Here is a 20,416-nt window from a genome sequence, read left to right on the forward strand (position 1 = left end):
CTTTTGACGTTCTTTGTATTTTAGTACATGTACAAGGCTCCAACACATCTAATCTTACAATACAGTATAATAAAGATGGTGATGACTAAGCAGTTTACAGAGGGTGAAGGACACTGCTCTTATATCTCTTTGTTAATCTTACAAACTCTTTATCCCTCTCTAACTTTTAATTAGTGTTTTAATAGCCCACATTTCTGAAATGGGTTTTAATTTTCTCATTTTAATGCTTCTGTAATATCATGAAAATGTGTTAATCACTGCCTGAGCATCAGCTCCTCATGATCCAGACAGTTTCTCCTCCTCTATGTCCCATCATAAAAAAGTCTGTCCCCCATGTCCGCTGCAGGAACATCACAGAGATGATGACGACAGTTTCCCTGCAGATCGTCGGCATCATCGAGCCCATCATCCAACACGCCGACTGGTTCTTCCCCGGAGGTGAGGAAGCACTTTGTCAGTTTTACTCTGAAGCAGCCAGGCTTCAGAAAAATCCACCAAGACTTCTTTACAAAATGAAATACTGAATAGTTTCTTTCTCGTCCTTCTCAGAAATCGAGTTTAACCTCACAGGGAACTATGGAAGCCCCGTCCACACCAACCACAACGCCAACTACAGCTCGATGCCGTCTCCGGACATGGATCAGATCGATCGTAAACAGAACGACCAGAGTCGACGGCCGCTCAGCGTCGCCACAGACAACATGATGCTGGAGTTCTATAAGAAAGACGGGTACGACTCTCATACTGTGTGTCTCCCACTTTACATTTACAACAATGTTTGGCCAAAATGTGGAGCTGTGGTGCAGATGAAGGAGGACAACTCCTGCTATCATGGTTTTTAATTATTTAATTTAATTCATTCAACTCATCAGTTCAAGCTAAGTTTAAATACTAACGTCAAAAACTCTCAGGAACGATTCGAGGGAAGCTGGTCTTAAATGAGTCCACTTATCTAAAACCTCCCAGTGATTTTGCTCACAATCACGTCACTCTGCCTCTGAATCAATCAGAGGTTATCTCTACTTCTGTGGTGTCTTCACAGCGTCATTCAGGGAAGGCTAGATCCTAAATGACAACTGAGCTGTAAAGTTTCTACATGACTGCCTTCTGACAGAGGCAGATGGGTGAAGTAAGAGGGAAAGAAATCCCCACTGATTACACAAGTTTCATGTGAGAAGTGACCTCAGTGAACAGCGGAGTTTTACTATGAGCTGGACTGAAACGATACGGTCTCACCCTTTGTCTTTTTATGCAGCTTAGAGAAAGAGTTTGCAATGTGAAAAAAGACAAAAATGAAGGAGTGAGTCAGAGAGAGATGACATTTAGTCTGTAGAATGAGGAATCTGACAATCCTCAAGCTGTGGAAGAGGATTAGCTCAAAACCAGTCAGTCGCTTTCCTTCTCTGTCTGCCTCTGTGTCTCTTGCTCTAATGCTTTAATACACCCTTGGTCTTATCAGGCCCTACGGGTAGTCTGAGCTGTCTGCAGCCCTGGGACCACAAGTAGCTTGGCTAATTAAAGCAGGACCGAGTGTGTGCTGGGTCTGATCAATAGAGCTCAGCTTTCAACAGAAACACAGTGAACACTCTAAAAAAAATCGCAGCGGGGCTTTGAAAAAGAGGTTCTTCTATGTTTTTATGTACAAAAGGTTTTTGGGTTTGGTGTATACAAGGTTGTAAAGTAGCATTTTATGCTCTGGTGCCGTCTCTGGAGATCTGTGCCCCATAATATGAAGAGTAAACTACCAGCTGAAGGAAGCACACGGCTCTTACTCTGAACATTAATCGGCCAGTGAGAATCATTTATAGGTAGCTTGTGTATAAGATTAGATACAGTCAGTTCATGTCTTTTATTTTTAGAGACTGTTTTCTGGGGGAAAAAGCTGCATTTTCGATGTAGTAAAACAGAGAGAGCAGTGACAAGTTCATGATTCAGCTCTAAAATGTCCCAATTAGTCTGTTTATTTGTCTGTAGGATTTATATGTTTTCATGTTTAAAAACACTGTCAGCCTATATATTATTAATTTAAACAGTGACTAGCACTCACTTTAAAAGGCTAAAGACATATTTAATTTATGTAGATTATTATTTTGTTAATAACCAGTATATCCAGTGATGAATGCTTTATCTTTTAACTATTAAAGATGAGATTAATTGATCGTCACTAACTAACTTCATGATTGTTGGTTCACATGTAGAACTGTCCTCGTACTGGACATTGAAACACACCTGTAGCTCAGTCTAACACTTTTCCAGGGGGAAGTGTAAACTTTTATTTGAAACGAGACCGTGAAACACACTGAAATGCTTCCACAGCACCACACGTAAAACAGTATCACTGCAACTCCTCATCTTCAGGATTTTCTTCCACCCGTCAGGGAAACTTTGACCTAATTAGGACTAAATGGAGCAAACATTTCTCTGTGGGTTTGACGTGGTTGAAGCACTTCAGGGAGACCACATTTCACCCCTCAAATCTCTCTCCTCATTACACTCGGCGTGACTCTCATCCCTCGCAGCCCCCCATTCAAAGCAGCCTCCCCATTTCAATCTGCTGCTCCTCCGTCTTGTCTTAAAAAGTTGAACCTGCCAAAGTTCCACCGTGGGCTTTGATAACGATGCTGTTAATGAGCCCGGGGAGATTCTGCCGTCCTTGATCTTTACTGCTGTCCTCATTTTGCTTGTTTCTGTTCTAACAATGCAGCATTAGGAAGATACAAAGGTAAAGTATAGTTTCTTTTCCTCCTCTCATCCCCTCATTGGTGGTTCATCGTCTGCAGTTTGACAGAAGCTTCCATTTCTCATACAGTATGTGTGTGTTTAATGCTCCAGTCTGCCTGTGACACACTTGGACTCCTATAGTTCAGTGTCCCCAGTGAGAGGGGCGAAACCAATGGGTGACAAGAACAAAGCCGGCCTTTCTCTCTGTGTTTACATAAGTAGCATCTCTGCAGCAGTTTCTGGCACTGGATAAGCCTGTTCAGCTTGTTGGTACAAAAGCCTCTTGGTGCTTAGTCTTAACCGACTACATAGTTAAGTTAGTTCCAGTCTTCTTATTTTAAAGGAATAGTTTGACATTTTCAGAAATACACTTGTTTGCTTTCTGCTAATGTTGAAATGTCAGCAGTAAGACTGGACACAGGATGAAACCACTAGTCTGGTTCAGTCCAAGGCTTCAAAGTGCATCTACCAAGATCTTTTTCTATTTCACACTTACACTATATTTACAGTTAAATACAGTTTTGGTAGCTAAGTCAAATAGTCTGGCACATTATCTGGCCATAAACCTACCTACAACTCCTTTTGCCTTATCTTTTATACAAGTTCAAGAAATAAAATGTAATATGTTGGTTAGTTTTCAGCTTTAAAGCTGCTGGTAGATGAATTTTGCTGCCAAAGAAGGTGAATAAGCATGTTTCCCAAAATGGTAAACTACTGCTTTATGTTATTTCCCGCTGGGACCATGACATGCATCCTATTCTTGTCTTTTCAAATTACTCTTGTGATGCTGCTTTTGAACCTTCCACCTCACTCATACATCCTCTTCATGCAGACATGATTTATTTAAGCAAAACACTGCGTAGATTAACTCTTGTCCTCTGGTCGTGCGTTCTGTGGATTGTAAATAGATCCATTCAAAGCTGATCCAGGGTCGGAGCTCTTCAGTGCAGTAGTGGTATCAGTGACAGGAGAGGGTAGCTGATCCTATTTCACCCCGAACCACACAAACACAACCTCCCTTAATTTCATTGGCTCTGCATCTCTGTCCCACTGCAGCATGGGTGTCAGGGTGATGGACACTTCTTGGGTGTCGCGCAGGGGCTCGTCGTCTACGCGTAAAACCTCCTCCACGCCACCGAGCGTGCACACCCCTCTCCCGCCCACTGATGCTCTCATCCCAGAGCAGCCTGGGGAATTCTCTGCCACCCCCCCCCCCACCCCTCCTCCCACTAGCAGCGACCGAGCCAGGTAAGGCTAATGTGCCCCGACCTCCTGTTTCACCGCCTCCCCCCTGCTGCTGCTGCTCCCTCCTTACTGCGTGTGCTGCTGCGCCCTGGACTGACACCAGAACAGCGCTGTCTGCTGTTACTCCGTTTTCTTGTCTGCTGCTGTTTGCTCCCACACACAGTTATCATCCTCTCATCACCTCTGTGTGTCTCACCTGAAGCATGACGATTCAGACATTGTGAATGCTCATTAAGTTCTTTATGTTTCATCTTTGAATCTTTGTGTGGAGTTGTTGAAGTGGAGATTTTCACTTCTCTTTAGAACAGATTTTACATGAGAAGTTGAGAAGTTTAACCTTAGTTCAGCAGAAATGGTTCTGTGCATGAATTATGTTTTGTTGTTGTTTTTTTGCCATTAGTCCAAGCGTCATTAACAGCATAACAGTCCATTGCCGAAAGGCCCTGCAATGGATGAGGTGACTGATTTTCCTACTTTATTTAATTTTTATTTGAAGCTACAGAGATTTTCATGTGCACATTTTGTTTTTGTTCCCCTCTGAGTCCTTATTTCTCCATCCTTGGTCACTTGATTTCTTCCCTCGTGATGGAACAAATCACTGTTTGTGGAGATTCTCAGTCATCCAGGTCATAGAATTCCCAAAGTGCTATTTGGTGGCAACTGGACTTTAGCTTCAGGCTTCTTCAGTTCAGTGTCACAAGTCAAGCATGATAACAGCAGACAGGATGAGAGAGGATCCAAGTGCAAGACATGCTGACAGAATGGCAGATACAGGTAAACATTGAAGAGCAACATGCTTGTACAGAATTCGTGTTATAATTCAGGTAGGAATAAACCGTGGACATGCAGGTTGAAATGTAGCTGCAGAGAAAGGCAAGTCCAGGCAATAGCTCTGATACTAGGCAGAAAGAAAACAAACAAAAGCTATAAAAACAGGTAAACTGGAAGCTAACTGGTCAGCTAGTTGTTATTTGGAACATGATGTAAATGAGTGAAGTGGTGACAGGTGTACAGCAGAGCACGCTTCGGAAACTGGAGGGCATAAAAACATCATAAAAATGTTCCAACATCAACACAGGTCCAAGGACATGCTGGTGACACTGAAGGCAGACACAGAATGAAGCACTAATACAGAGTGGGAAAGAGTAGAAAAGAACCAGGACAGTTCAGGAACTGGCTTCAAGCAGGTCCAGCTGCCATCCCTCCTCTCTATCTCACTTCTCTTTATGTCTAGAGACTAATGCATTCATCCACACAGCATTTCAGACTCAGACAAGCACGGCTCCCCGTGAAACGTTGATATTTTTATCATTGCAGCTCGGATGACGCTTCTTCCAATTGGTCGGACTCCTGTTACGCCTACCCCTCCCCTGAGGAGGAGAGGCCGCCACCCCCTTACCCCTCTTTCTCATCTTCCTCTTCCTCCTCCTCCTCTTGCTCTTCCTACTCACTCAATCACCACTATTTGTGCACCCGAGCACCTCCAAGTATGCGTCCCGTCGCTCCCAGCCTCGAATCCGTGCCTCTCGGCCCGTCCCCTCCTCCCCGCCGCTCTGGCTACAGCCCACCCCCCCTCCCCCACTCCCTTTGCCCATCCCCTCAGCCGCTTGACGTCAACTCCAACCCCAAACCCAACTCCCTGCACCTGCCCAAACAGGCCTCCCTGTCCGACGCTCTGCATGCAACCCCGTTCGAAACAAACGGTTCCACCCTTTACATCAAACCCCCGCTCGTTCTTACTCGTCAAGATCTCCTCCTGGGCTCCCTCAAACCCCACAACACCCCCCTCTCTGTTCCCCCTCCATGGGCAGCCTGTGTCTGTGGCCGAGAGAGAGGAACCAAGCTGACTAGGTAAATACAGAACCCCGATTAACTCCTTCGTACTTCCAACACAGTTCACACACAAGTGAAGAGAGGCCCCAGAGGGACAAAAACAAGCTTAAGAGAGGGTTGATATGAGGAGAAAAGGAGATGGGTGAGATTAAGATACTCCCACCAGCACCACTCTGTTCTCTTTTAATAATTTCTTTGGTTTAGTACCTGTCAATCATAAAAATCTCCATTTTTACTTCAGGAATTCCATAATCGGATCCATCTTTAATTTAACAGCCATGTATGCGATCTATAACTTTCCATGTTGCCATGTATTCAGGAGCCAGTTGCCAGGCAACAAAGGAAATTCAAAGCATTCAGTGAATACCATTATAAAAGTGGGCGGTAATGAGTCATACCAGTGGGCCCAGTCATCCCTGAATGGTACAGTACTATACTACAACATGAGACGCTTAATAGGAATAAAGACAACACAACATGTAAAGCAACATCAGGCAACAACATTGTCATGTTCAGAATGTTGAGATGCTCATCTGCATCGCTCCACGCTGACAGTTGCATCAATCATCCATCCCTGTCTCATCCGCTGACATTGAGAGTCATCAGCTAAAGACTGTCAGGTTATAGCTGGTTATGTACTGACCTCCAGGTCCTTCTTCTCATTGGCATTTTGGCTGCACTGCACTATAAAAATAAGGAGAATCCATTAAACCATCGCATTTATTTGGAATTTTTGAACTGCTTCTGCTGCACTGCAGTGTCTGCAACAGTGGTCACCCAGACAATTTGACATTGAACTATGGGTGCTCCCTTTTTTCTTTTTACTATGCCAAGAGATTTACGGTAACAGAAAAGGTTGCCATGCAAAAGGCAGCTTGTAATTCCTGTGTTTGTCTGCTTCACTCTCTCCTCAGTACTCTTAAGAACAAGGAGCTTTCTCCAGTGATCGGACAAAAGGGAATCCAGGGAACAGTGACCTCCAGTGGACAGTCGCAGCACTCAGAACACAGCCCACACAGCCTGAGGAGAGGTAACAAGGCTGTGCGCAGTACTGTAAATTAAGGGTTTTCCAGAGCCACAACATTAGAAAAAGGATCATTTACCCCACTTCACCACGAGCTTTCTATGCCACATGTATCACATGTATGGGTCTATGTCACAGAGCCAGTTACCTTTTTGTGTATTTGTGTAATGGAGGTCTTTTTTTTTTTTTTTTGCTGGTCTCTGCAGCAAAGAAGCTGGCACCGATCCCACCTAAAGGCCCTTATTGCCCGTCAGGAGCCATGTCCGACCAATCGACAGGCCAGCCGTCTCCTGTCAGCCTGTCGCCAACACCTCCCAGCACCCCCTCCCCATACGGCTTCAGCTACCCACAGGGATACGCCACCATTGGCTCCCCGGGTCAGTCCCAGATGGCCACCACCCCATCTCTCTCCTCTCCACCATCGCTGGCTGGGACTCTTACTAAGGCCAGACCGGTCCAGAAGCCCCCACGGCAAAGGCCCAGTTTACCTCCTCCTCAGCCCCCCACCACACCCGGCACCAGTCCCCAGCCTCTAGAGCATTCGACTGGTCTTCTGGATGGTTTGTCTCCTGGGGAAAGCATGTCCACAGGTAAAGGCTTACAGGACATTTCTCTATACGCTTCAGGAGCTGTGCTTTATATGCATTTACCTGCATTTCACTTTTGCTATGTTTCACAAATGTTGTATGCTTTTAGTTCATTTATGTGTGTATATCAAAATCTTTATGTCTAGGTAACCAACTTATAGGTTACACAAGTGCTGGTTGGAGAGATAGTGGAGCTTTGTTTCTAACTTTCATGCTAAATATTATCAGTTCTATGCAATGGACAGTGAAACATTACATATGTTTTAAACACCTAAACTTGTTGGATCACTTGGGATTGCCGTCACTTTATGCATCTGATTAGAGTTACATGAATGTAGTCAGTACTACATAGCAGGTATTATTATTATTATTATTATTATTATTATTATTATTATTATTATTATTATTATTATTATTACTGGCCTCAGTATCATTACTCATTCTTATGAATGTATTTGTCTAATGTTCCGCTCTTGTCAACTGCTCTTATTGTCTCATTTACAGCGGTATGAGGCAGGAGGTTCAGTGTGATTCTAGGTGTGAGAGGGACTTTTAGGGTAAGCGGGTGTTCCTGTGCTATGGCTTCACTCCCCCATTCCTCCAATCCCTCCCCTAGCTTGGGCAAACATGAAGCCAGCTCACAGTTGGGTGAAGCTGCCAGTAGATGCAAATGTTTGGATCGTGGACTGTAATTATCAAACTTTTCAAATTTTTAATGAAAGACTAAATTAGGATAAATCTGGCATGAAGTTGTACTACAGTAACAGTATTACAGTAATTTGTCTCAATTTCAGCACTTAGCATTTCCTGCTAGTTTCTAACTTTTTATATATTATATTTAATGTGTACATTATACAGTAAACATACTGTAGATCAGATAAGATGTTAATTGTCCATGTTATACATTTTTTGGAGATTTCAAGACTTCACACAAAACAATGGACTTTGAAAACACATGTCTTGCACAGTAACATAACAGTAAAGATTTAATTAACAAAATGCAAGTATGTGGGTATAGGGTTGTTCTAAAGCTCTGATTAGCTTTTTCTTCTCTGAACAAGAGTGATTCTAAATCATGATGACACTTAATTATCACTTTGTTTACTCTCAGGTTTAGAGGCTTCTGTTGTGTAAAGTTTGATAAATACAGGCCTTGGTTGTTCTATAGCGAACTTGCTCTGTATCAGAAAACGGTGGCTGCTCTAGTTCACCTTTATCCCATATTGTTGGCATTTGCATGGTGGCTGAGACTGATGCATGGCTTTACAGCTGGACTGGTCAAACAGACTGTCCAGTCTGAACAGAGTGGGGCAGATGCCAAAACCCTCTGGAAGTTATGTTCACTTGGTATTCCTACCCATAATGCCCCTGCACCCAAACCACAAACAGACACCCACCCCCACTCCACAATTCCTCACCGCCCTCAGTCAGCACACTTCCTGTTTGTTCCACTTGTCCATCACACACATCATCATTGTCCCAAATGATACCAAATAAGAATCACTTATTGGTATCAAGCTGAGGTTGACATACAGTATTTGTTTGTACATGAGTCCAACTATTCTTGTGGTGGTTGTAGGTCCCTATACAGTATTTTACTAGATTCATTGAATGTTGAACTTTGTTAATGGTCAGAATCGAGTATAAGCACTGAGGATGCATTCCAGTCATTTCAACAAATACCAGCGCCAGTTACAATACTCACTGTACTACTGCTTTATTACTACAATCCTTATTATTACTAAAAATAAGATTGTATTTACATTAGGTATCTACAGTAATGGAGAACAAATTACTCCACCTGTAATGTTTATTTCTGTAATGTTATTGGCTGTGATATTTTGCTATTTGACCCCTGAAAGATTGAGGTCAACCTTTTACTAAATTTTTACACCATTCATTCTCAGTAACTGTCAAAACTATGACGTATTAACCCTTTGACATACAATGTAATTAATACTCTTAGTACTTTGTGAAGACGAAGCTAGTATCTGTATTTGGGAATTTGAAAAATGTAATAATGGGATAATCAGCCAATAGTGAATTTTTTTCTTTAATTAGTAATTGGGACATGGACAGTTGGAAAACAAGTAGGGCTGCAGCCCTCGAGAACACAATACTTTACATTATGACTTGATTAGTCTGCATTTTCCAGTATTTGACCTCGCTCAGCTCTTGTGTTCGAATGGAAGTAAATCCCTGCAGCCAGGTCCACCACCTGGTAGAAGACCTGAAACCAGAACATTGGAGGCTGTTAAATGATGCAGAGGAACGCTGCATGTTCATGTCATGAAATGTTCAGGTGCCATATAATGAATCACATTGGTGCAAAAGTATAATTTAAGATTGATTCATGTTCCTCAGTGTTATGTTTTCCACTGTATTCTTCACCTCTATCATGTTTATTTTAAATTCCTTCACACTCTGTGGTTTGGACCCACATGCTGTGTGTACCATCATCCAGCATCGACGAACCCACATCTGGAATGCTCCACTCGACATTTCTACTTTTACCCAAATCAGTAATGATTTTATTTTCCTATCTGCTCATGCTGCCTTTGTTTCTGCTCTGCCAGATTCTCTCTGCAACTTGGACATCCCGGTCATTAACATGGAACTGGACGGTATTTTTGACTTGCCCCACATCTCCCCCTTCAGTAACTCAGTGGCGCTGCTCGCGTCGACCAACAGGAGAGCGGAGTCGGAGGATGAGTCTGAGAGCACAGCGCTATGACGTCACTGAGTCCCCCCCCCACCTCCCATGCCAGCTGAATAAATGAAACGTTACTGCTGCGTCGTGTTGCTCAAAACCCCACGCTCATTCGTTGACCTTTCACCTCTGTAGCTGGATTACTTCAAGGGCCACTCCGGATTACATCATCACACATCACCTGTAGTCGATCCAGAGCAGACAGTGTGTAAAAACAATCAATCTATACAGTATAATAACAAAAAATAAAGGAACTAAAAGAAATCTCCATGCTCACAATCATGAGGTGTTAGCAACAATGTCATCAGGGGACTTTTGATCAGACACACAAGTCATCATTTTTTGTTTGGTGGAAACCTGTTTTTACTTTTTAGTTTTAGTTTTTTGTTTTTTGTTTTTTGTTTTTTTACATTATTTTTCGTTTCTTTTTGCCTTATTTGATTCACTTGCAATATTGCCTTTAACTTCACACGAGTGGAAACTGGCTGCTGGGAGGAATGAGTGCTCTTTGCTGCTGCTTCTCACGAGTGAGTTTTAGAAGGAAGACCGACACAGTACTGTACATCTGTCCTGCCAATATGTAGGCTGTCCTCTACTTTATCTCACTGCTTCTCTCCTGTTTCAAGTTCCTCCTCCATTCCTCAGGGGTGATAGCTGAAATGCCTCGCTCTGGCATGTGGTGGCAACAACCCTGAATTTTTGTCCCACCTGAGCGTTCACTGTGAGTGTGCCAGTGTGTTGTTCTGGAAAGTGTGTATGTATATTTTGTTAATGTATGGTAATATGTAATTGTACTATATGATGTTGCACTGTTGGTGTTGTGGAGCATAAACAGGAATGCATGTTGTAGACATTTAGGAAAATAACCACCAGGTTGCAAAGAGGTTATATTTACATCAATCAGGATATCAATAATTGAATATTTATTATATGAAATTTAAATTTTCAGAACATATATGATTAAAATTCTAAATCAAATTGTATTTTGTATTCACAGGAGAGCTGTAAAGGTACCACTTATCCATATAGAATATAGTAGAGCTGTCAAATACATGAGACCTGTACACGTATTTTGTGTAAGGTCCAACAAACTGCAGTAAAAAAAACTACATGTGATCAATAAGAATTATTTTTGGCATCCAGCAAAGTCAGATGGGATTTTTCATTCACTATCAAACAAGTGTCAAATATTTAATGTGTCATGAATAGGTGGTGCAATTTTTGAGGGTCATGGTAGAATGTGTAGGTTTGGAGCGGTGTGTGTGTCACTATAACATTTAGTTAAATTAAATGAATAGTCCAACCCACACAACAGCAACAGGAGCCAGAGTCCCTGATGCTGCTGTGTGGGCTGGAATTAATTTATATCTGCCTTGTTGAGATTCGATGTTTCACTCTTGTAATGTTGGGAGAAAGGGATGAAGAGGGAAACCAGCACTTTTGTGCTTTGAGACACTCAACATTGATGATAGCATTATGGTAACGTTTGTTTCCACCTAGCAGATACAAACCATCTATAGCTCTTAGGCTGAATGGATTGTATTAATGTTGATCTGAATTTTATTTTGATGTAACTGCCGATGCATTTGCAACCATGTCACCAAGTAAGAAATATCAGTCAGACGTTGCCAATATCACCTATATATAAAGTAGGAAGATATCTTATAAATAAATCCAAGATGCTTAACTGAGAAAGGACACCGAGTATGTGCTATGGTCCCAAGTAATTTTTTAATTTGTTATTTTATAAAGCCTGCATGGTGCCTTTAATATTTAGGCATCCTACTGCCTACTTAGAGCGCCATTCTTCAAATAGGCAATTGCTAACTGGAAGTTGCAAATGTTAAAGCTAGTAATCAATAAATTGTAAGTTGCTATATGGTTAGTGTCAACTTAAAATTCAACTTTAAAGCCAGAGTAAGAAGAACTTTAGTTTATCTTAACTTTATTTTTAAAATGCATCATGTTTTCATCTAATAAAACTAGATGCTCCACTGTGTTCACTAAAATGTTTTTAGACTACGACTGTAGTAAAAATGAAACTGTGACCCAAAACTGCAAAAACTAAAAACTGAAAGATGTTAAAGACATCTAGAAGTATATTTCACATTTAGCATCTAATTTAATTTAATGATTATAATTTTGCAGGCAGTAAATGTCTGTAACTACTCTGGTGGCACACTTAAAGCTCCAAATGGAAGAATCCACTCTGACAAGGTGTCCTGTCATACTACAGATACAAGATTCTCCCCTTCCACCCTGTGTTATTCATCATCATCATGTCACAACAAAGAATGAAAACAGTCTTAACACACTCCAAAAAAAAAAAAAAAAAAAAAGCAGCTATTTTTGTCAAAAGAACAAAAACTGCAGATGTAGTGTTATAACAAGCACACCTTTTTCTGACAGCTCAGTTTCCGTGTCTGCCATCTATAGGAACCCTGTCTGATGATGCTGATATTTTTGGTTTATATAAGTGAACAAGAGGCAAGTGCAAAGATATGTGTATATGTGTTTATTTTGCTGAGAGTATTTATACAGATATATTTCTGAATACTTTTTAATAGGTCTGAGGAATTGTTTCCACTACATATGAATCACATGGGACCAGAATTTCTCTGCTGCCTCATTAACCTTTGTCAGGATCAGAGGTTCAGTTGAGGAGTAAACCTGGGTTGTGTTGTGACCTATCCAGTTTTGCAAGAAATTTGTTTTATCCTGAGAACGTCCACTACACATGGCCTCAAAGTCACTGTGCTGCTCTATCATGCTCTTTCTTTTAAGCACGATATTAATAACAGGACCTTTGTGTAAATACTGAAGCCTCTGTACATACATGTTCTATATATACTGACGGACAAATTTAAATATATATATAAAGATAAATAGATATATACAAATACTGTAATAAAATATAAATTATGATTAACATAACATTATACTGTACATATAATGTTGCGGGTTCTAGCACAATGTCACATTCACACAAAATAACATCAAGTTGACCTCAGATAGTTAAAAAATGGTACAGTAGCTCTCGTACAGATAAAATCTAGCTTGTAGATTTTCTAAATAAAAACAGCTGCTAGTGCTTGTGTTGCAGAGTTCCTGACTAAGAATCAACCTCTTAAACCCTGAGTTCAACTTTACAGTAAGAAGAGTTGTCCACACTGTAACAACTCTGCCACTCCAGCTACATGACATAGCATTTAAAGTACATTTTAGATGAATTGAAGATGTCTTGTGCATCATTTCATACATTTTCCACACGTTTTGGTATTTCTGAAAATGTGTGGGCCCTTTTCTAAAATATGTTCCGTGGGCATGCACAATCTTTGTCCACATAACCTGCAGCTGTAATGACGGGTTAGTCAACGGGTCCAGCAGGGTTTAAGAGGTCAGAGAGTTTAGACTCTGCATTGAAACTGCTGCATTACTGTCTTTTGGTTTGACTATTAGACAGCAAATACTGAATCTCCTTAGTTCCACAACAAGACTGAAAACATGATGAACATATGAAAACGTTTTAGTCTTACATCCCTCATATTAGATACAGCATGTCATTTTTTTTAATTGGAACATAGAGCAAAACTAAAGTAAACAATATAGGGTGATTTTTTTCATTACTGCTAAATATCTGCTTGATTAGTCAATTTAAGTCATTTGTTCAATCAAATGTTGGACAATAGCAAAACATAGGCACCATAATTTCCTAAAATATACTGATATGCTAGTTATACAGTTTTCTATTAAATAGGACAAAGAAAAGCAATAAATAACATACAAGCTGGAACAATGAAATATTTCATTAAAATTGCTTCAAAGATTAATTGATTGTTAAAATCAGACTAATCTCATCTCTGATACAGTTAATACCAGTTACTGGATTCAAACAGATCCACCTGCTGAGTTTAAATCAATGCATCATCAAATGCTACAGTATTTATAATTTAAATATTTAAAGAAAAATCAAATCCTGACCTCAAAAGCGCTTTTAAAAAACAAAAAAGTTATTGTTGCAAATAGGCTGTGCTGAGGTGAATGGTCTGTCCTGTCTTTGTCTCAATTTCTGTGTAACAATGTGCTGCTCTTCGTTTTGTACTAAAGGGTTTTAGACAAGGCTTGTACATACAGTATTCATCAAACACAATTTTATTGACAATAACCCTGTTGAGCAGAGAGACTCCACACACAGTTTCCCGTATGACAGCTTTTGGAAGCATGCCCTTTGAGCACTAAAATACGAAGGCCTTTTTTTATATGAATAGGTGGAATGTACTGGTGATAGATGATGTTGACCTCATAGGTTGTGATAAAGGCGGATTGTGTGTTTTGTGGACGTAGTTTCAGGTAAAAGAGGGTGGAGGGGTACTTATTTAAAAAAAAACAAAATAGGGGAAGGGGTGTTTGATTTGACATTGTCCTGTGTGAAACTCAGCAGCATGCTTTTTAACCATGCCTATAAAATATGTCTCACCTTTGGTCCTATATGAATGTGCTTGTATTTATTTTTTATAAGTGAATAGATTCTGAAGAGTAATAATTCAGAGCCACCTCTGACCCTTTTAGTAAAACTCTCCATTAATTCTGCCTACATTTAATTCAAATAGTTAATGGTTTACTGATTGTTTTGACCTTATTGTCCCTGCCTATTTATCTAGCAAATAAAAAAACTATTCACACTCAAACGATTTGTGCCCAGAATAATATTTACACATGACTAAAATCAGCTGAAAAAAACCTGCTGCTACAATTTCGTTTTTACCCATACAGTTTGTGGATTAGACTTTGGTGCATGCAGCTATTGCAGGTACAAGTTTTTTTGTTTGTTTGGTTTTTTTTGCTTGTTTTTTTAATTTTGATTTAATTTTAATTTCATGAAATAGGGGCCAAAATAAAAAGGGAACACATATGTGATCAAGGAAATGTTTTAGATTCAAAAGTTCTTTGTGTCAAACTGCAGTGATGCAGTGGAGTCTTCAAAGTCCTCTGAAGAGGAAACGCCTTTTCTTGGACATGTTGTCTCCCGCTCACCAAGTTGAACAAGGTGTAAGATAAAAAAGGAAAATAAATATGATCCTCATCAGAATGTTGAATCTATTAAAAATGTTTTATATTATTTGGATTTCTGTTTTTTGTTATAAACAGTAGCTGTTGTAAACAGCATTCTGTGTTTTTTTATTAATACATGGAATTATTTTCACATATATGAAGAGAACAGAAGTATTTTCAGACCGAGCAGGTGTTACAGAAAGGAAGGACAAATGATATAAAACCGTCTAACTGGATCACCGTCATTCCTCTCTGCCATGACACCTTTCAGGGTGCTTTAGTGAAGGCCAAACACATTCTGCAGAGGCCTAAAGCATTTGATGTGAGTTTTGGATTGCAAGGTAAATCAAAAGTAAATGGCTCACTTTGACAACACTGGAATGAACCTGCATTCAGACCGCAATGATCCAGGCAACCATGCTGTACTGTGTTTAGTTGTAAAGACAGTCAAACAAAAATAAAACAAAGGATGATCATGTCAGCCAAACCCTCACCCTAACCCAACAAATGTAAAGAGGAAAATTCAGAAACAAAAATATGTATATTAACCATTATTATCTCACAATCAGTCAACACATCTGGCCGATATTAACATATTTCACTGAATGACCTTCTGCTGGCATCAAATTAAAAATCAGGGGACTATAAAATGCATCATCCTGTGGGCACAGTGAATGTCTGTGCCAGCTTTAATGATAATTTTTATAATATTTAATCTTCCCAGGACCCATATAGAGATATTTCACAAGTCAACAGTCTGTAGTTGCAACAGTTTCTGTTGTAACTAATTTTTCAAATAACATAATCCTAATGAGAACAGTTCATTCTAGAAGGAGATGATGTGTCTCTGACCATCACAAATTAATTTACTTGAAATCAGAGACATTACAAAACCTGAGCTAAACAAAACTTTCTACATGACTATCTGCATATGTTCTGTAATTGGTGAAGTGCCAATGCCCAGTATGTCCAGTGTATCGTTGAAACATGTATGATGAGCCCTCACCTTTGGTCTTGTGTCCAAAGGGTTAAACTGTGGTGAGGCATCTACTTCGTGTAACTTGTCCTGTTCAGCAATCAGAATATTTAGAATTGTAAACGGAACTTTTGATGAATATTTACTCACTTGAAGTGATTTCTGAGTAACAATATGACTGAAATGTTCCTCTTACCAAAGTCCATGGGGACATTTAAAGGTGAGTAGTACATCTGTAGGTACTGCTGTGGATTCTGGAGCTCATCACGAGCCAACAGCTTTTCTAGAATGTGTTGAGGGACGATCAGATCTGGATTCTCATCTAACACTGACCCAGGAAGAGCCTTCGTGTACAGTCACACCAAAAAAAATCTTAGTTATAAACTCCCAACAGGATTATTTTACAAGCATAACAATTGGGAAAACTCCATGAGATTTATCTACATCAGAAAAAACTAACTAAAATTGTGAACGCACCTTTTTAGATATTTCAGGGTGCTTGCTCAAATTCTGCAATGTTGAAAGGAGAGTGCAAACCAGAGTCTCTGTGCTCTCTTCCTCTTCTTGAAGTTGCTTAGACTTGAGGCCACCAGGAATCTGAGCTGCTTCCAGCACCTTTAGACAACAACATGAATCACTCAAATGGCAGTCATGGAAACATATTATTGTTCATAAGATAATAAAATAGAAATTAGCAATTAGAGCTAAACCTTGAATGCAGTGAATGAGCAAAGAAAAATGGACTGCTAGCTGATGCTTGCACAAAGGGGTGATCAAAAGTGTGTAAATAACTGAGTTCTCACCTCCACAGTCACCAGATCTCAGCCTAACTATTTTATAGGTTGGTGGTGGCCTCACAACTCAATAACACCTTTCATTAGTCTTTAACATTGGGGCATTTAGATGCACTCAAGTAACCCTCTGGGAACAATTTTACATGCACTGAAGACACCTGGCTACATTAATGAAAACACCACAGAAGATAAAAGCAAACCTTGCAGCTCCACTGTTGGAACAGCCTGCTCTGTGGGTCGTGTGCCATGAAAACAACTTTGGGTGCTTCCAGCAAGGTACTAAGGAACAATGTAAAAATAATTATTATGACTCCACCTGTACATATTCTTCAAGGACACTACAGACAATGTCAGGGGAAGTGTTAAATGTATATTGTCATATTTAATGATCTTGGTAGTGTACACACAGAAGCAGATTAAAAAGCAGACTTAAAGCACCATAGAAATGTTGCATGAATTTCCAAAAGACAACAGGATATCTTTAAAAAACAGTAGCCTGTCATGTGGCATATTAAATCACCATGCATTATATGGCATCACTTACCCATCTGTCTGTTGTTGCAAGTCTCTGAGGTCTTTTAGAACAGACACCAGAATGTCCCTGGATGACTGGAAGAGACACACAATAAGCACAACACCCTATTATTAAAACCTTCATCACAGATTTATGCTGTGTGTATTTATTTGCAGAAATACTTAATTATATTTACTTCAATAATATGAAGCAGGCAGGATGGATAAACTAGCAGCAGACCCGTCATATTCTCCCATATGTACTGTTTGCTTAACTGAAAGTTGAGTTTTTCGTAATGAGCTGTATGGAAAAAAACAAAGAATAACATAAGAGAACCTTAGAGAAAGCTCAGTCCTATTGTCAACACAAAGGTTCAGCCTTTCTTGGGGCTAAATAATTGTTTTAGAAGAATTCCTTGAACAGCAACCACAAAAAGATCTCACAAGGACGTCTTACAGACTGATTTACTCACCTATGTGTGAAAGTCATAAAATCACCCAAACAACACAGCCCTTTCACTTCTCTCATAGCTCCTGCAGCACATTTGTACATTTCTACACAGTGCAAAAGTTCAAATTCCACAAAAGCAAACTGATGTTCCTATGTATTTTTCTAGCCATACAGTCATTTATAATGCTGATCCTGACCTCCCAATTCTGTCCTGTCAGCATTGTAGGGAAGCCGAGCAATCACTATCAGCCGCTGTAGCACAATCTTCTGTCGAGACAAATAAGAAACATTTTGGAAAAAGATAATAAAAAGCTCTAAACACCTGCAGAGTGCAGACACATATAAGTATACCTGTTCATGCATGAATGAAAGTTCAATGTCACATATAAATTAGATTTAATATTTTAGAATTTACTAATAAAACATTAACACATCTTAACAAAACTTTCGATTCTTCCTCTCTTGTCTGAAACTGAATACCAACCACATCGTCTTCCAGATCCTTCTTTTGTGCCATAACTAGGTGAAATAAACTACTCCCCGTTTCCTCCTCTTTCTTTTCCTCAGCTTTTAATGGGTCTGTTTTCTCCATTCTTCTTTCTTGCTCTCAGTCTAAATTTCCTTTCTGTTCAGTTCAGGCTTTCGAGCAGAATGAGTGAAGCCTTAGCAAGCTGCTTCGCCTTCAGTGTTTATAAAACCTTATATCCTAGAAACCCATTGTTCTCCTGCACTCAGAGGAAATTACAGATACGCACAATAAACACACGTGAGCCAATCCCAAAACAGGACAGTCTTGTATTTCAGGCAATAAAGGCCAGTAGGGGGGGAAACTGTACATACTGTAGGGTGTGGGAGAGGATAGGGCACAGACTGAAGATGATGTAATAGACATGAAAAATGACGTTAGTTTATCTCTCCACATGAGCAAATATATATGAAAAAATAACTTAAATTCTGCTTTTCTGAAAACTCTTTTATTGTCATGTCAACCTCTCTGACATTTATTTACCTGTTTACCTACTATATTTTATTCAACCTAGATGTTAGTCCCTTTCAAAATGACCCAAGATAAATCATGAGATGATTAATGTAGTACTTTTGTTTAGCCAAAAACAAAACAAACAAAAAACAGTAGCCAAAAAGCAGAAAAGCTTCTTCACCAATAAATAATAATTTATAAGTTGTTTTATTGTGTAAAATTTTACTGTGCTTGTGAACAGTATTTCAGAACAATTTTGAGGTAATTGTACATTCATTCAATATTTTCTTTTTATGCTACTGTAGTGTACATGTAAAACAATTATTCTTGTCCACTTTTATTAACTGACAATGTTAATTAGTTTACACATAAGGAAGATCATTTGAAATACCTAAAATGACCCTATAATTCTCATCAGACTAATAACATACCGTTATGTTATAATAATCAAAATCTCTTTCTAATAATTTTAGGGTCTTTAGTGTTGGTTAAACGAAACGAAATTACAAATGTGCAGTTTTAGACTTTCCTTTAGAGTAATTATGATGATTATTTTTAGCTATTTTCAGATTTTTGTAACTAAATAATCAATAAATTGTTCAAAAGAGAAATTAATTCCTAATGAAAACAATAACTGGCTGTTCTCCTGGACACGAAAGTTATATTATATATAACTATCATATATATTTATATATATATTATATTTGCTTGACTAAATAAATGTTTGATTACAGGATTTTTCTGGTAATGGAGTGTTTTTATGGATTAGCTATATTTATACTATTGTTCGTGGTTATCATAAGGCTATCGTTAGCTTTAGCTAATCTGTAGGACAGTTACCGTTATCCGGTAATTCAGCTCCGTTATACTAACGTCATACACTAATAAAAAGCTCCAGCACAAACCTCTCTCATCTTCCCGTAAAACACATCAAACATTGTCTCTCTGTCTCTGTCTTCCACCTCTGTGTCTTTTAATTCCCAGGACTGAAAAGAAAAGCTTGTTAATTTTTGTGAAGCCATGATGCTAGCTAAACACCGAGGTCCGAGGGCACGCTCCTCTGGTTCCCACGGCAACGCAGCGTGACGTCATGACGCATTGGACGTCATGACGTCATGATTTACACATTTAGGTTTAATTAAACAAAACAATAAAAAGAAACTACAAACGAGTATTTAAAATCACAAAATGACAAAGAAAACACTAAAAATGTGATTTAAGCCAGCCTTTCTATTTATCTGCTATTTCTATTTACCTCTTATCTGCTGCAGTATTTTAATTTGTCTAATTTATATTTTCATCATTAATTCATTCATTCACTGTTAGTGGATAAAGTGTTTATTCATATATCTGTTAATAATTCCTCCAGTAGACACTAAAGTGTGGGCTGCCGCCTAAACAGTTTTAATATTATATAATATTATAAAATATACCTTCATGATAGTTGGTATCAAGACAGGACAACTGGTCATTGTAGAAAAGTGCTCCATGCACCCAAACATTTGTTAGAATATTGCATCTCCCATGTTCT

At 39.3% G+C, this 20,416-nt stretch overlaps 2 protein-coding genes across 4 annotated transcripts in view; one reads left to right on the forward strand and one right to left on the reverse strand.

The window, feature by feature from the left end:
• Positions 1-15,239, forward strand: part of LOC113156261 (rho GTPase-activating protein 44-like) — a 54,258-nt gene extending 39,019 nt beyond the window's left edge. Inside the window, exons 15-22 of one of the 2 annotated variants that reach the window (XM_026351284.2) lie at positions 347-438; positions 550-730; positions 2,705-2,722; positions 3,778-3,969; positions 5,284-5,817; positions 6,714-6,829; positions 7,030-7,413; positions 9,987-15,239. In XM_026351284.2, coding sequence (XP_026207069.1) covers positions 347-438; positions 550-730; positions 2,705-2,722; positions 3,778-3,969; positions 5,284-5,817; positions 6,714-6,829; positions 7,030-7,413; positions 9,987-10,144 — 1,675 coding nt within the window. In that variant the 3' untranslated portion in view covers positions 10,145-15,239. The remainder of the gene's footprint in view (positions 1-346; positions 439-549; positions 731-2,704; positions 2,723-3,777; positions 3,970-5,283; positions 5,818-6,713; positions 6,830-7,029; positions 7,414-9,986) is intronic. The other variant, XM_026351283.2, reaches the window with a different exon arrangement.
• Positions 7,424-19,949, reverse strand: LOC113156262 (testis-expressed protein 47). 2 transcript variants are annotated; one of them, XM_026351285.1, is made up of 9 exons: positions 19,791-19,949; positions 18,104-18,173; positions 17,653-17,756; positions 17,487-17,551; positions 17,143-17,221; positions 16,626-16,763; positions 16,345-16,492; positions 16,179-16,238; positions 7,424-9,640 (listed from the first exon to the last, which is right to left on the reverse strand). In XM_026351285.1, exons 1-8 carry the CDS (start codon positions 19,905-19,907, stop codon positions 16,201-16,203), a joined length of 759 nt encoding a protein of 252 aa, XP_026207070.1. In that variant the 5' UTR covers positions 19,908-19,949; the 3' UTR covers positions 7,424-9,640; positions 16,179-16,200. The 2 variants fall into 2 exon arrangements, with proteins under 2 accessions (XP_026207070.1, XP_026207071.1); XM_026351286.1 differs by lacking the exon at positions 19,791-19,949 and adding an exon at positions 18,391-18,624.
• Between the last annotated feature and the right edge of the window lie 467 nt (positions 19,950-20,416).

The sequence above is a fragment of the Anabas testudineus genome, chromosome 19, assembly GCF_900324465.2.
Source record: "Anabas testudineus chromosome 19, fAnaTes1.2, whole genome shotgun sequence".
Lineage (NCBI taxonomy): Eukaryota > Metazoa > Chordata > Actinopteri > Anabantiformes > Anabantidae > Anabas > Anabas testudineus.

Coding starts and splice junctions, on each gene's coding strand:
- LOC113156262 (XM_026351285.1), bottom strand. CDS start 19,907: ATGGCTTCACAAAAATTAACAAGCTTTTCTTTTCAGTCCTGGGAATTA. Junction 17,222..17,486: donor TTGCAACAACAGACAGATGG/GTAAGTGATGCC, acceptor ATTGTTCCTTAG/TACCTTGCTGGAAGCACCCA. Junction 16,239..16,344: donor AAATGTCCCCATGGACTTTG/GTAAGAGGAACA, acceptor ATTGCTGAACAG/GACAAGTTACACGAAGTAGA.